General features: G+C 36.8%; 1 protein-coding gene across 1 annotated transcript; it reads right to left on the reverse strand.

The window, feature by feature from the left end:
* Nucleotides 1–3,913: 3,913 nt before the first annotated feature.
* On the reverse strand, nucleotides 3,914–8,182 carry LOC127854596 (eukaryotic translation initiation factor 4 gamma 1-like). The gene is made up of 4 exons (XM_052389659.1): nucleotides 7,844–8,182; nucleotides 7,361–7,651; nucleotides 6,795–7,312; nucleotides 3,914–4,151 (listed from the first exon to the last, which is right to left on the reverse strand). Exons 1-4 carry the CDS (start codon nucleotides 8,180–8,182, stop codon nucleotides 3,914–3,916), a joined length of 1,386 nt encoding a protein of 461 aa, XP_052245619.1.
* Between the last annotated feature and the right edge of the window lie 4,801 nt (nucleotides 8,183–12,983).

Below are 12,983 nucleotides of genomic sequence, written 5' to 3' on the forward strand. Positions count from 1 at the left end.
TTATCACCTTAACAAAATGGAAGTTGAATTTTTTATTGATGTTTAATCCTTTATCTTATATAGTCGCAAAAATAACCACTGCCCTCATAACCCTGAGTACAGCGTCCACCAGTCACACCGTGAAGTCCCCTGGGAGGCTCTTAGTGGTATGGGGTTGTAACTCAGCCATTTTTTAGCGAAGAGGAGGCAAGCCAAGTTTTCTTTTACTTGCACCATTACATTTCGGCTCTTGATATGGTTGGTAGAAAATAACCAACAAACGTTAAGGCCAACTTGTACCAATACTAAGTTTAAGCATGAATTATAGTTATATTACTCAGCAACCTAAACACTCTTAGTATTTGTACACCTCTCTATTTGTTCAAACATTACCAAATTTTAAATTCATGCTAAGGCACGTGGATGTCCTGCTCTGTATTCTCTTTATCCTTATATAGTGTACAACTTATCACATTATTATTATAAAAGGGAAAGAAACCCCACTAAATTAGATTTGTTAACACAAATTACCTCCATTTTCCGTGATAACATAATTGGTCATACCGTTATCTTTGATTGAAACTGATATTCATTTTTCCCGTTTTATTCCAAATCAGTTCTCTCTATAATGATTTATTCACGCTTAAGTAAGATGTGTATGTGCTGAGAATGTCAAGTGTCAAAGCAAATTTTACAGTCTATGAGATACATCTTTTACCCATACTATATTTAAGAATATACTATTTATCTCACTGGTCTTTGAATGGGCTTTTGAAGGTACACTAATGCAAAAACAACATATTTCGAACTTAACATGTGAAGATTTGTCACCTACAATTACAATCATATGAAAAACTACTCAAGTTCAAAAGTCATAACTAAAAGTCATTGCAATAGACAAGCCCACAGTATGCACAACAAGATTAAGCCAAGGGCAAAATACGCAAAACAATCTTTCTTCTTGTCCACACGTACAAATGTTCATCAAATGGCAGACATGGCATCTGCAATAATAACAATATTTGTGTTTTCCATCATCACTCTCATATCGACTAAGCAGCATCCTCCTGCATAAAATATGCTCTATTTCCACCCTATTTATCGAAAATGACACAAACAGTATAGTGATTTCTTTTTTCTTTACGATATTTGGCGCTGTTCGTTTCCGTTTGTTTTTATATCAAAAGAAGCAGAAAAAAAAGAAAAAGCTTGTAGTTACGGTTTTCTAAGCCGTAGCGAATCGACAAAATATTATGTTTGTATTTGTAATTGAATTTTATTTGCCGTTTTCAACGTTTATCAGTCGTATCTGTTGTGTATATGGGTTAACATAAACAGAGAACAACGCAGTACGTTTGGTGGCTATTTTAATACTACTTCGTATGACCAGTGGTAAGCATGCAGAAGTACATAGAGGGCGTGGCCATGATACACATGATTGAACATTAACCAATCAGACTCATGATAAATACATAACAATTCTCCCCTTTTTAAAGTTCATAGATTCCTGAAATAAAATAATACAAGAAGATACATATCATATATTATTCAACAGTTGGAAGGAACCAGTGATACATCAAATTGAGTTTTAGCATGCCAACATCAGAAAACTAATGATACTCTAGCCGATCTGGTTTACGACGATTACGCAGCGGGTAGCGTCTAACAGGTGTTTCTGACTGCATGCCAGTCGTTTCAGTATCTGAACGCGGAACTAATTGTGGCAATTGATCATTATTCGTTTGTTCATTGTTTACGCAACGCGGTTCGTAATTAACCGGGGGAACACTTTCGAGAAGTGTCTGACTGCTGACCTCTGTAGATCTTAATTGATCGACATGTCGTTTCCATATCACGCCGTTACCAACATCAACTTTGTATAAAAGCGGTCCGTCACGCGATATAATGCACCCACTGATCCATTTATCTCTAGCTGTTGGACGGTAGTCTCGCGCGAGAACAGTTTGGCCTAATTCAAAATCGCGATAGTTATGACTTTCAGCCAAAGATTGTTTCATCTGCGAATCGTTAACAACAGTTTGTGTGTCTCGTTTCATCTAATCCAATTTTGTGCGCAACGTGCGCCCTAGAAATAATTTGGACGGTGTTTCGCCTGTTGTAGCGTGGGGCGTATTTCGGTATTGAAGCAAGAATGCATTAAGTTTCAAATTCAAATCATCGGATTCTTTTCGCGTAGCACGCAATGATGACTTAAATGTTTGATTAAATCTTTCCACTAGACCGTTCGTAGCAGGGTGGGCTACTGCCGTGCGAATGTGTACAATACCATTACTTTTTCAAGAATTTCGTGAAACCGTCTGAAATAAACTGACTTCCATTGTCGGTAACAAGTTGCTTAGGTAATTCGTACCTGGCAAAAATTGTTCGAAGAGCTTTAATTGCTTTCTCGGTAGTTGTGGATTTCATTACAACGATTTCGGGCCATTTTGAGTGGGCATCTACTAAAACAAGAAACATGTGACCTAAAAATGGACCTGCGTAATCAACGTGTACGCGCTCAAAGCTCTGTCTGGGCCATTCCCACGGGTGTAATTGTACCTTTGCTGGCGATTTCTGTTGCATTTGACAGCCATTACACCGCCTAGATAAATGCTCTAAATCTCTGTCGATGCCAGGCCACCAGACATAACTTCTCGCTAAAGATTTCATTCGGACAATACCTGGGTGGCTGACATGTAGTAAATATAACACGCGCTCTCGCAGTTTGACAGGAATAATGACGCTGATGCCCCACATTAAGCATCCGCGGTGAATTGTTAATTCGTTACGTCGCGAGTAATAGGGTTTCATCAACGGGTCATCAGTCATTTCGTTCCAGCCGTTTTGTACGTAACCGAACACGCGCGAGAGCACGCGCTCTCGATTTGTTTCCCGGCTAATTACAGCACTCGTCACGGGAAGCTGCTCTAATTGCGACGTGTAAAATACGTCTTCAGTTTCGAGATTTGTCTGACCTTTTATTGGCGCGGGTAATCTCGACAATCCATCGACATTTGTATGATGTTTAGTGTTCTTGTACTGAATGTCGTAATCGAACCCTGAAAGAAACATTGCGTACCTTTGTACGCGCGCGGCTGAGGTCGCGGGAATAGATTTACTGGGGCTAATTATTGACGTTAGCGCTTGACAATCCGTAACCAACGTTAACTTTTTTCCATAAAGATACGGGTAGAACATTTGAACAGCCCAGTAAATCGCTAAAGCTTCTTTATCGATTTGCGCGTATTTACGTTCCACTTTCGTTAGCGATCTTGACGCAAATGCAATTGGCCTTTCAGAACCATCCTGCATTACATGAGGCATTTTACCGGATATACCATACGGAGACGCGTCGGTCGCGAGGCGTACCGGAAGTTCTGGCATGTAATTGGATTGTAGACGTACATTCGTTGACGGATACGATTTTGTCCCAGTCTAATCGTATTTCTTTTAACCAATCTCTACCAAGGAGACTCGGACCGTCACCTTTCACAACACACAACTGCAGATGTTTGTGTTGGCCATTGTATGAGACTGACACCATTACAGTCCCTTCCTGCTCGAGAACTTCTCCGGAATACGTCTTGAGGATTGCCTGTGGTCGTCGCATCTTAACTTGACCGAACAACTTCCGGAATTCAGTGTTTGACATCAGCGTGACGGCAGATCCGGTGTCCACTTACATTGTCACGTTCACGTTGTTTATTTCCGGTTTTATGGTGATTCTTCCTTTGTCACCACTCTTCACAGAATTTATAAGATGCACGCCTTCAACGTCGCTGCTTTCATCCTCAATGTCATTATTTTCCAATGCGTTGACATTCTTTGTTAAAGAGCATACACGCTTTATGTGTCCTTTGGCATTACATTTAAGACAGGATGCATGTTTATACCTGCAATCCGCCGAATGGTGGTTCGTTCTGCCACAGTGTATTCACGTCGACCTGGAACGTGATTTGTGCGTGTATTTCTTGTTCTTCGGCGGTCTGGTTGCAGTCTTCTTTACGCGGTTGACGTTGCTTCCGGCGTTTGATGTTTGCAACTCAGCGGCGTCCCTTGTTGCGGTTTCCATCGCTATGGAGATGTCAATTGCTCTGTTGAGTGTCAATTCTTCTATTGACAACAGCTTCTTTTGGATTGCTTCGTCTTTGATACCGCACACGAACCTGTCTCTACGAGCATCATTCAATGTCGGACCGAAGTAACAATATTCGGACAGCTTCCGAAGTTCGGCGACATATTCTGTAACACTTTCGCCAATGGCTTGGTTCCGTCTATGAAAGCGAAACCGTTCTGCTATAAGCAGTGGCTTCGGGGATAAGTGCTTCCTTAATAGATAACACAGTGTTTTATAGGTTTCTTCAGATGGCTTTTTCAGAGCGGTAAGGTTACGAAAGTCCGTATGTTTTTCTCCAACTAGCGTCAACAATGCTGCTACCTTCCTTTCATTAGCAATGTCATTTACTAAGGAATATTGTTCGAGTCTTTCTTGATAACTCTGCCATGACTCAACATTACTATCGTATGTGTTAACGTTCCCGATGAATCCAGCCATTCTATGATAATACTACTCTTTTACGCACATTTACTGAGAAATGGATAAAATCCTGAAATATTAATCACGCTGGTTTTCAATCAATAATCCTCGTCGCCAATTTGTTGTGTATGTGGGTAAACATAAACAGAGAACAACGCAGTACGTTTGGTGGCTATTTTAATACTACTTCGTATGACCAGTGGTTAGCATGCAGAAGTATATAGAGGGCGTGGCCATGATACACATGATTAAACATTAACCAATCAGACTCATGATAAATACATAACAGTATCACGGTGTTCAGTGTAGCAACTCACACTTTTCCTGGGATAGCTGGTTTACTAGTACTAAGTGCACATACTTATGACACTAATCGACAACTGCCCTACTTGAATCAGAGGTAGGGAGACCATGGTCGTACAAGAAATTCATGACCAATCGCACACCAGTAATGTTGCCCGGTCAGAGATGTAACACTCTAGTCTCGTCCTTGTAGTCTAGCGCTCTACCGAGTAAGCTATAAGCAATATTCTGAGCTCTACTTAAGTAAACGATGTTCGGAAGAAATCTCACAATTGCTTGCTTGTCCATTCATAAGTTTGGTGTGTTTTACAAGTTTTACTTTTCTACAAATTTGTGTTAAAAAATAAAGTTCTTTTCCATATGCATTTTTATTAAATAGCCAAAAGTGTGTTGGACAAATCAAAATCGACTTCACGTTCTTGATACTTGGCATAGCTATTAAATAAAAGAACAGATCTAGCATGCACATTGGTAAATCATGAATGCAAATAAAAATAAAAAATCAACATATAGATCAATATCAACAACACACTGAATAAAAATGCAATTAATAACAATATACAGTTGGTTCCTTACTGCAGTTGATTGACTGCTTTAAATGTGTGATCAAGTAAATAATACGTCCAGATTTCTGGTACAAAATATGCATTTATGGATTATGATATTTAATATAAGGAAGGAAGGATACGGTGCGCTTGTCAGAAGTATAAACTTTTGACGGTGAGCGGAATAGTTGTGGTAATCGCCTTATCACCGTGCTACTAAAAATTTGTTAAATATAAAGTGATGCATCTCTGATTTGTAAACATAGATGCTTTACACCATAACTTTAAAAAAACATTAATGGTTGATTTTCCGGTGTGTATTTTTTTGCATAAAATAATGTAATAATTTTCCTTTTTTTTAATTTCCAGAAAGAATATTTTGTCTTATATCAACGGAGATTTCAAGATTCTTATAAATATGTGGGTAACCAAAGATAATGCGTTCCAAGTTTTGTTACTGAGTATGTTTGACACTTTGTCAGTGATCACATCTTGTTCTATAAAGCGTGTTCTTAGATCGCATTTGATCCATTTAAAAGTAAAATATAAATATCCTTCAGTCATTTCTCTCAATACACATTGTTCATCAACTTCATTATGTTTACTAGAAATCATCGCTATTGTTTTCATGTTACAAAATAAAATTGCAGGACGTTAAAATTGTGATAAAATTAAAGACAACATTACAAAGTGTCTGTAATGTGTATATTTCTGAAAGGAAATATTAATATGTTCCTGCTACTTGTATTAACTTACCCTACCCACGTGTACATAAGTGGCTTTCTAGTCCACATCACAATAACATCTGCATAACTTTACTTTCTCTTAACTTTATTTGATGCTTGTGTAAACTTCAATGAAATATTGAAATATAGAAGACTGACTATACGCCATTAAGTCCATCAAGTTTGGTAGCAAGTGTTGCCAGCTTCATGCTGCCTTCACCATCTAGATGTAGGATGTTGTCGGATTCACCTCTACAGGCCAGCAATATTCAAGAAATTTCACAAGTTGTGTGTCTCGTAGTATGTGAAGGTGTGCAGAACTGCGCCATTGGTACTCAGGGTGTGGAGCGTCTTCTGGCATGGCTGGGTGAAAAATATCTTGTCACACGTGGGACTCACATCACATTCAAATACTGCAATGAAAAGAGGAATTGACATATTTCAGTCGTTTACAGAATCATAATGTGAATAAGATAATATTACTCAAACAGCGCTATCTTTTGAATAAATAAAATATTATTAATTTCTTAACGTATAAGATTCCATGAAATTAAAAAAATATATTTGATAACTGTAATTTATGTTGTGAAAACAGTGCAATGGCATAAACATAAAAAATATCACATCAAAACTGTATTTACATACTGACTACGGTTGTTGTCATAATGATAATTATGGTGTAATAATTTAGAAGTGTTATTATACCTTTGTTGTGATGGCGAGTTGTTGGCAATGCGCCGTTTTATCCAGTTCTTTTTTCGGAGATCAATAACATCCTGTAACATAAATCGTACTTTTGCGGGTTTCTTCTTGTCATTGACAATCTTAGCCATCAGTTCGAAGTACTGATTCATCCGCGGCCGGCTTCTGTCACTGTCTAACTCCTTGCCTATGGTGGAGAGCAGCATACAGAAGCACTCTAGGTTCTTGCTACGAAACAGTTGTACCAAGCAGTCGTGCATTATGTTTTCTGTAAGCATCTTCACCTTGAACAGCTCACCCACGAACCTTACATTTCCCAGTGATTTATTTTTGGCTTTTGACTCATTAGGCTCAAGTGTCTGTTTGAGTTCAACCTTTTTAGTGGAATTATCACACTTTGCAACGTGGACCAGGTTGTTGACACATCCAGCCTCAGATGATTTATCGTTTTCAAATTCTCGCTGACACCGCGATAACAACACGGCTCGAAAGTTCACCTTTTCATTCGGATTTGAATCTGACTGTACACTTTACATTGCAAAACATCTGCACAAATTTGCATAGGCTACACTGTAATTTGATTCACTAATGGCCTTTTCAAACACTATGTCAATAACGCCTTGGAGTTTAGACTCTGTGTCTATCTTGAGAGCATTCTGTTTCATCTTGGAAATCAGGACCTGGAACGTCTGGGGTGTGAGCTTATTGAGAATACTGCGTGTCTTCTTGTACAATTCTGTTGCTTCATCAACATCAGCGTCTTTCCTAGGCTTAAGGTGGCCAGGTTTCCACGCGTTCTCGGCTTTGTGGAGCACAACGTCGGGCAGGACTTTTGGCTTGGTGGTGGCGGCACTTTTACGCTAGAACTGAAGTGGGAAGTCTTTGTCATTGATCTTCTTGTCCTCGGGAGTGAAACTGAATGTGAGCTCGATATGATTTTCATCCTCTTCTAGCTCCGCATCCTCAAGTACCTCTCTCGAAGTGGACATCCCTTTCAGGATGAATACCTGCTCTGGGCTATCTAACCCAGTAAAAACTCTCTTACTAAGTACAATCCTCGCCAGTCCTGACAACTTAGATAAGTACTGTTGAACATCAGTGTTAGCCTGGAATGGTAATATACGCTTAACTTCAACATATTTCTCCTTTAGATATGTCTCAGACTTCTGTATCAGTACCGCACCTTTTTTGCTTGCAATATATGCCAGTTCGGCTTTGCCCTTATCAGCACTTTGAACAGTATCGTGTATTGCCTCGCTGAGTCGTTTCAGTTCATTCTGAAGCATGCTGCTGTTAACCAAATCCGTCTGGAGAGAAGCGTTAAGACTGGTCATCTTATCAGCAAGCTCGATCATGAAGATCTTTTCCATCTCGTCCAGGATTGCAATCATTTTCTGGCTTGTTTCCCGGATTTCATGTAATTGTTTGTTGAATGAAGCCTCTAAAACCTGCATGTTGGTTGTCCAATTATTTTGAAGTTTCTTTAGTGTTTCAAGAATACTTTGAATCCTTCCTGATAGATGCGGCAAGTCTGGCGGAGGTCCTTTGACTAACTCGGAAATCATTGTTACTGTAGCACATTGTCTGAAAGGAATTTCAAAATTATGAGTCTTTATTGTCAGCCATGTAGCAAGACAACCTCAAGGCCCTACGACGCTCACCTGAGCCCCCTAGGAACTAAGCTCGTCTGAACAAGGTTTAACAATAGACATGTCAGCCATGTTTTTGAAATCATATTCGAGAGTCAGTATCCAAAATATCGGCCGGGATATCAATAAGACAATTGTTCTAACAAAATGTCAAGAAGATTGTGTAATAAAGGAAGCCTCTAGATTAATCACAAGCTTTTTCTTTAATTTGACCTAATGACCGTGTAACCCTGTTTCTTACTTGGCTTGCATATCGTTAAGACATATTTTTTGACAAAGATTTATGAAGGGTTGGCAATAAATGAGGTCTCTAGAGTTTTCACAAAATTTTCTTATATTTGACCAAGTAAACTATGTATTAATACCATGTGTCCCCCTTTTGAACTCCATTATTATGTTTTATTTAAATAATAAATTGCTTTTTTCAGGTAATAAAGATCAAATGTATTCGTTGAATACTGACTTAAAACTAATATTTCTTATTTGAATAAATATATTTTTAATTCACATTAGATACTTTTCACAAAATGTTATTTGTTAACAACATTATTAACGCGTACGTGATTGAAATGAATACTTTATTATTTTGAAAAGTCTATATTGACGACAGAAAAATATCAACGAAAAACAAATCCTTATTACCTGTGATTAAGGAAACTACAATTATTACAGCAGAGTTTACTGTGGTCATCACAGTACATTTCGAGGCGTTTGTCTTCGTGAAGGTCACATTTCTGAAGAAAATCCTTAATTTCCTTGGAGATTGGCCACTTACTTGTGTCTCTTCTTCCATGTGTCACGTGATTCCCAAACAACTTACCATGCTAGCGTATACATTTCCCACAGTAAAACACCCAACATCCGTCACAGTAAAAATCCGCACATACAACACAAGTTTGCATTAATAGACATGGCGCACAACAAGAGTCTAGATCTAAATCGGAGACTTTAGTCAACATTGACCGAGAAAAGGTTGTCATCTTGAATATTAAGTTTTGATAATCAATCCTATTTGACCTAAACTAGAACATAAACGTGTATGAATCTTTATTTAAAAACTTTATTTAAACAAAACCTTCAACACATTGATTACTTAAGTCAGTATATAAGCAACTTACATATGCCAAAAATCTAAACCTTAAAAACGTGTGTTAACTTCCACTGTTTTGTTTTGCTTATTGGAATACGAGTAAACGCAAGGCAGGTTTAAATATAAACTGTCACGTTTGATTAAGGTAACACACTAATAATTAGGCACCATGTTTGAAGAGCTTTTTTCGACAAAATTAAATAACAAATGTGATAAACCCAAGGATTTTGTATCAAGAAAGGGGAGCCTTTTTTCAATTGATGGATGACTTGTTCTGCATTCAAACAGATTGTTGTTAAATACAAATACTCCTAAAATTGATGACAACACAACATAGCTTTTGCAGAAACTATTAAATGTTGATTTGTCTGTGTATGTTCAAAGTTTATTTAACTTTATTCATGTAAATTATCAAAATTCAAGCAATAAAAAGATAAAAATTGATTGCGAAGTAACCATTAATCTTATTCATGTGAAAACATCAGGAGAGTAAAGTGCCCTAACTATTTTGAAAAGGTGGGGTTCAGAAAGATAACATACAATTACTTCATGAAACATGAATATTTAATCTAGACAAATTATTATAACCGACTGTGAGGCGGCTGGCTGCAGAAATTGGTTGTTATCAATTCCTTTTATAATAGAACCGATAAGAGGACAAGCCAAACATCATACTTTCACCAGAATTAATGACAAACCAAACGCACATCTGCACAATGCTAATAAAATATACATTCGAACACAGAAATGAAAACACGATTGTATGCCAAAACGTGACGCTCGAATCAAATATAATACACATAATTTTAAAGGGGCCTTTTCACGTTAAGGTAAATTGACAAAATAAAAAAAAACAAATGTTTCCGATTCGCATATGTTCGTTGTAGTTATGATATTTGTGAGGAAACAGTAATACTGAGCATTTTCCATGCTCTAAAATATCCATTATATGCATCGTTCGACGATTTAAAAACCTGAAAATAATAAAACGTTGCAACGCATAACGATTAAATAATTTGGAGAGTTCTGTTTTTGTCGTTTTATTGTGTGATACTACGAGGATTGCGTATATAAAGTACATGTATAAAATTCATCACTCATTGTATGAGCATGGATGGCCGAGTAGTCTAAGCGTTAGAATTTTACTCCAGGGGTCAGTGGTTCGAGCCCAGTTGAGGGTTCCTTTTTTCTTTTTTTAATTTGATTCCTTTTTTACTGGAGTTTTTTTTTGATCCGATGTTAACATTTATCAATATAAATCATTTTATGACAAACTTCATACATGCCAAAATCTGTCAAAGGCCTCTTTAATACACCAATGTCATAAGTATCGGAAAACTTTTCAAACCATACGAAGATATCATTCAAGGTTATAAGTATAAAAAAGATATGATCCATCTAATAAAGTTATAAAACAATTAAGTGAGAGTTGTATTCACGGACATTCGGCCAAGATATTCTTAGAACAAATGTTCTTACCAAGTTTGATAAAGATGCGACAAACCATCCGACTTGAATTGTTTACAAGCTATTTCTTTAATTTCTACTAGTTTTTACCTCACATGACCCAGTTTCAAATTTGGCTGATATGTTATTAGGACAAATATTCTGACCAGCTTTCATGAAGTTTGGACCACACATGTGATTTATATAAAGTGTTTACAGTGTTAAAAATGTTAAATGAAGATTGGATAATAACAGTAGCCTCAAGAGTGTTCACAAAGTAAACGACGCACGACGCATTGTTAACAATGCTCAACTAAGCAGCCAAAATGCTGCTTAGTGTTTATGTATGCCGGCCCTAAAATCAAGTCAATCCAAGTACACTGAAATGCTAATGTGGTAATAATATCTCACAAAGCCATCAGTTACAATGATATGGGGGTTTAACTTTTTTTTTTTGACAAGTGCATGGATAAACTTCGGTCTAACTGTTAAGAAAGATATCGTGCACAAAACATACCAGATACCGTATTACTCGCCTACATAAATGAGCAGTGTATAGTCCTCAAAACTTTAAGCTTATTTAGTGTCATTTAAACAATCAACTAAATTGGTGAGATAAACAGTTCTGACAACATAATTTGTATACAATATTTCCCTTCTCAAATTCTTGCAACCTGGTTGCGTCATTGCAAAAAAATGCTGTCTATTTATTTTATTTGCTTCCTTGGTTAATGAAACATTCGCGGTGCTTATTAAGGATTACAACCGAAATTCCATGCTAATTCGATGACGTTTTCCACGACAGCGCCAGTTATTCAGGATACCATGCGCACGCACTTAACTCAAAATTGCAAATTATTCTTTAAAAAGTTGTTCTATGCTTCGCAAGCAACAAAACCGTAAAGGGTTTCAAGTGAACTGTTATGCATGTATCATAACTACACGTTGATATCAACTTGACACAAAGTTGCCTGATACAGTTTCTTATATCAGGTTACGAGGCCTCTTTATCAGTCAATATGTAGAGATAGAGTACACCAGGTTTCTGCCGTATCATTTAAGAGATACAGTATGACATGTGTGTTCCCTATCGTTTTGAAATACATCAGGTGAGGCTTTCAATAAAATAATAGTGTGGATTGCCGATGAAATAATACAAAGTGAATATTCAAAGGGTAATAAATCCATGAAAAATAAATTAACCGGAACAACCTGAACATTGTTAATGCCCGCCTAGAAAGGTTGCTGTGTTTGAAATGCCATACATGTTGTATTATTTGTATGAGATCATGCGCAGAAACAAAAATAGCCGAACGATGGAGCGACAGACGGAAAGACGATTGGAATGAAAGACGTACACATACAACATTGATGGAAATTATGAACTTAATGATAAGTAATAATTTTAAAATATTCTGTTGAATGAAAATGTGAATATTAGAAACATACATTGGTTTTTTATTCCAAGCATAGTAAATAACAAAATAAATGTCAGATTAATTTTATTAAGCAAACCATAGAGAAAGGTCAAGGAAAATGACACGTATGCATACATGTATGTACAAACATGTACAATGGTCATCAAACATTTTTTTAAAGCAATAGAAAAAATATGTACAATGCATAATTGCTACTTTATGTAACTAAATATTTCTTAAAACAGGACACATATTGACAGTTAAAGAATAAAAAAGAACGTCTTAAATATCCTCTCTTAAACTGCACCATGCAGTTCTTTATACTTTGTTTAAACAATACACAGCAATATTGAAGAACATACCATACAACAAGTTAGTCATATAGGTACATATTAGTCATTTGCCAGATGCATATTAATATTACGACAATACGAAGATCATATTAAATTCTAATTTAAAAAAATCATTTAAGCAATACAGTTGATTTCCAGCAATACAATTGATTTCTTGCAAAAAGATGATAACAGATCCATGATTACAAGAAGTTTATTTTGATGAAAGTACTTTTACACTCATAACCATTACTTGG

The sequence above is a fragment of the Dreissena polymorpha genome, chromosome 13 (genome assembly GCF_020536995.1).
Source record: "Dreissena polymorpha isolate Duluth1 chromosome 13, UMN_Dpol_1.0, whole genome shotgun sequence".
In the NCBI taxonomy this organism is placed as follows: domain Eukaryota; kingdom Metazoa; phylum Mollusca; class Bivalvia; order Myida; family Dreissenidae; genus Dreissena; species Dreissena polymorpha.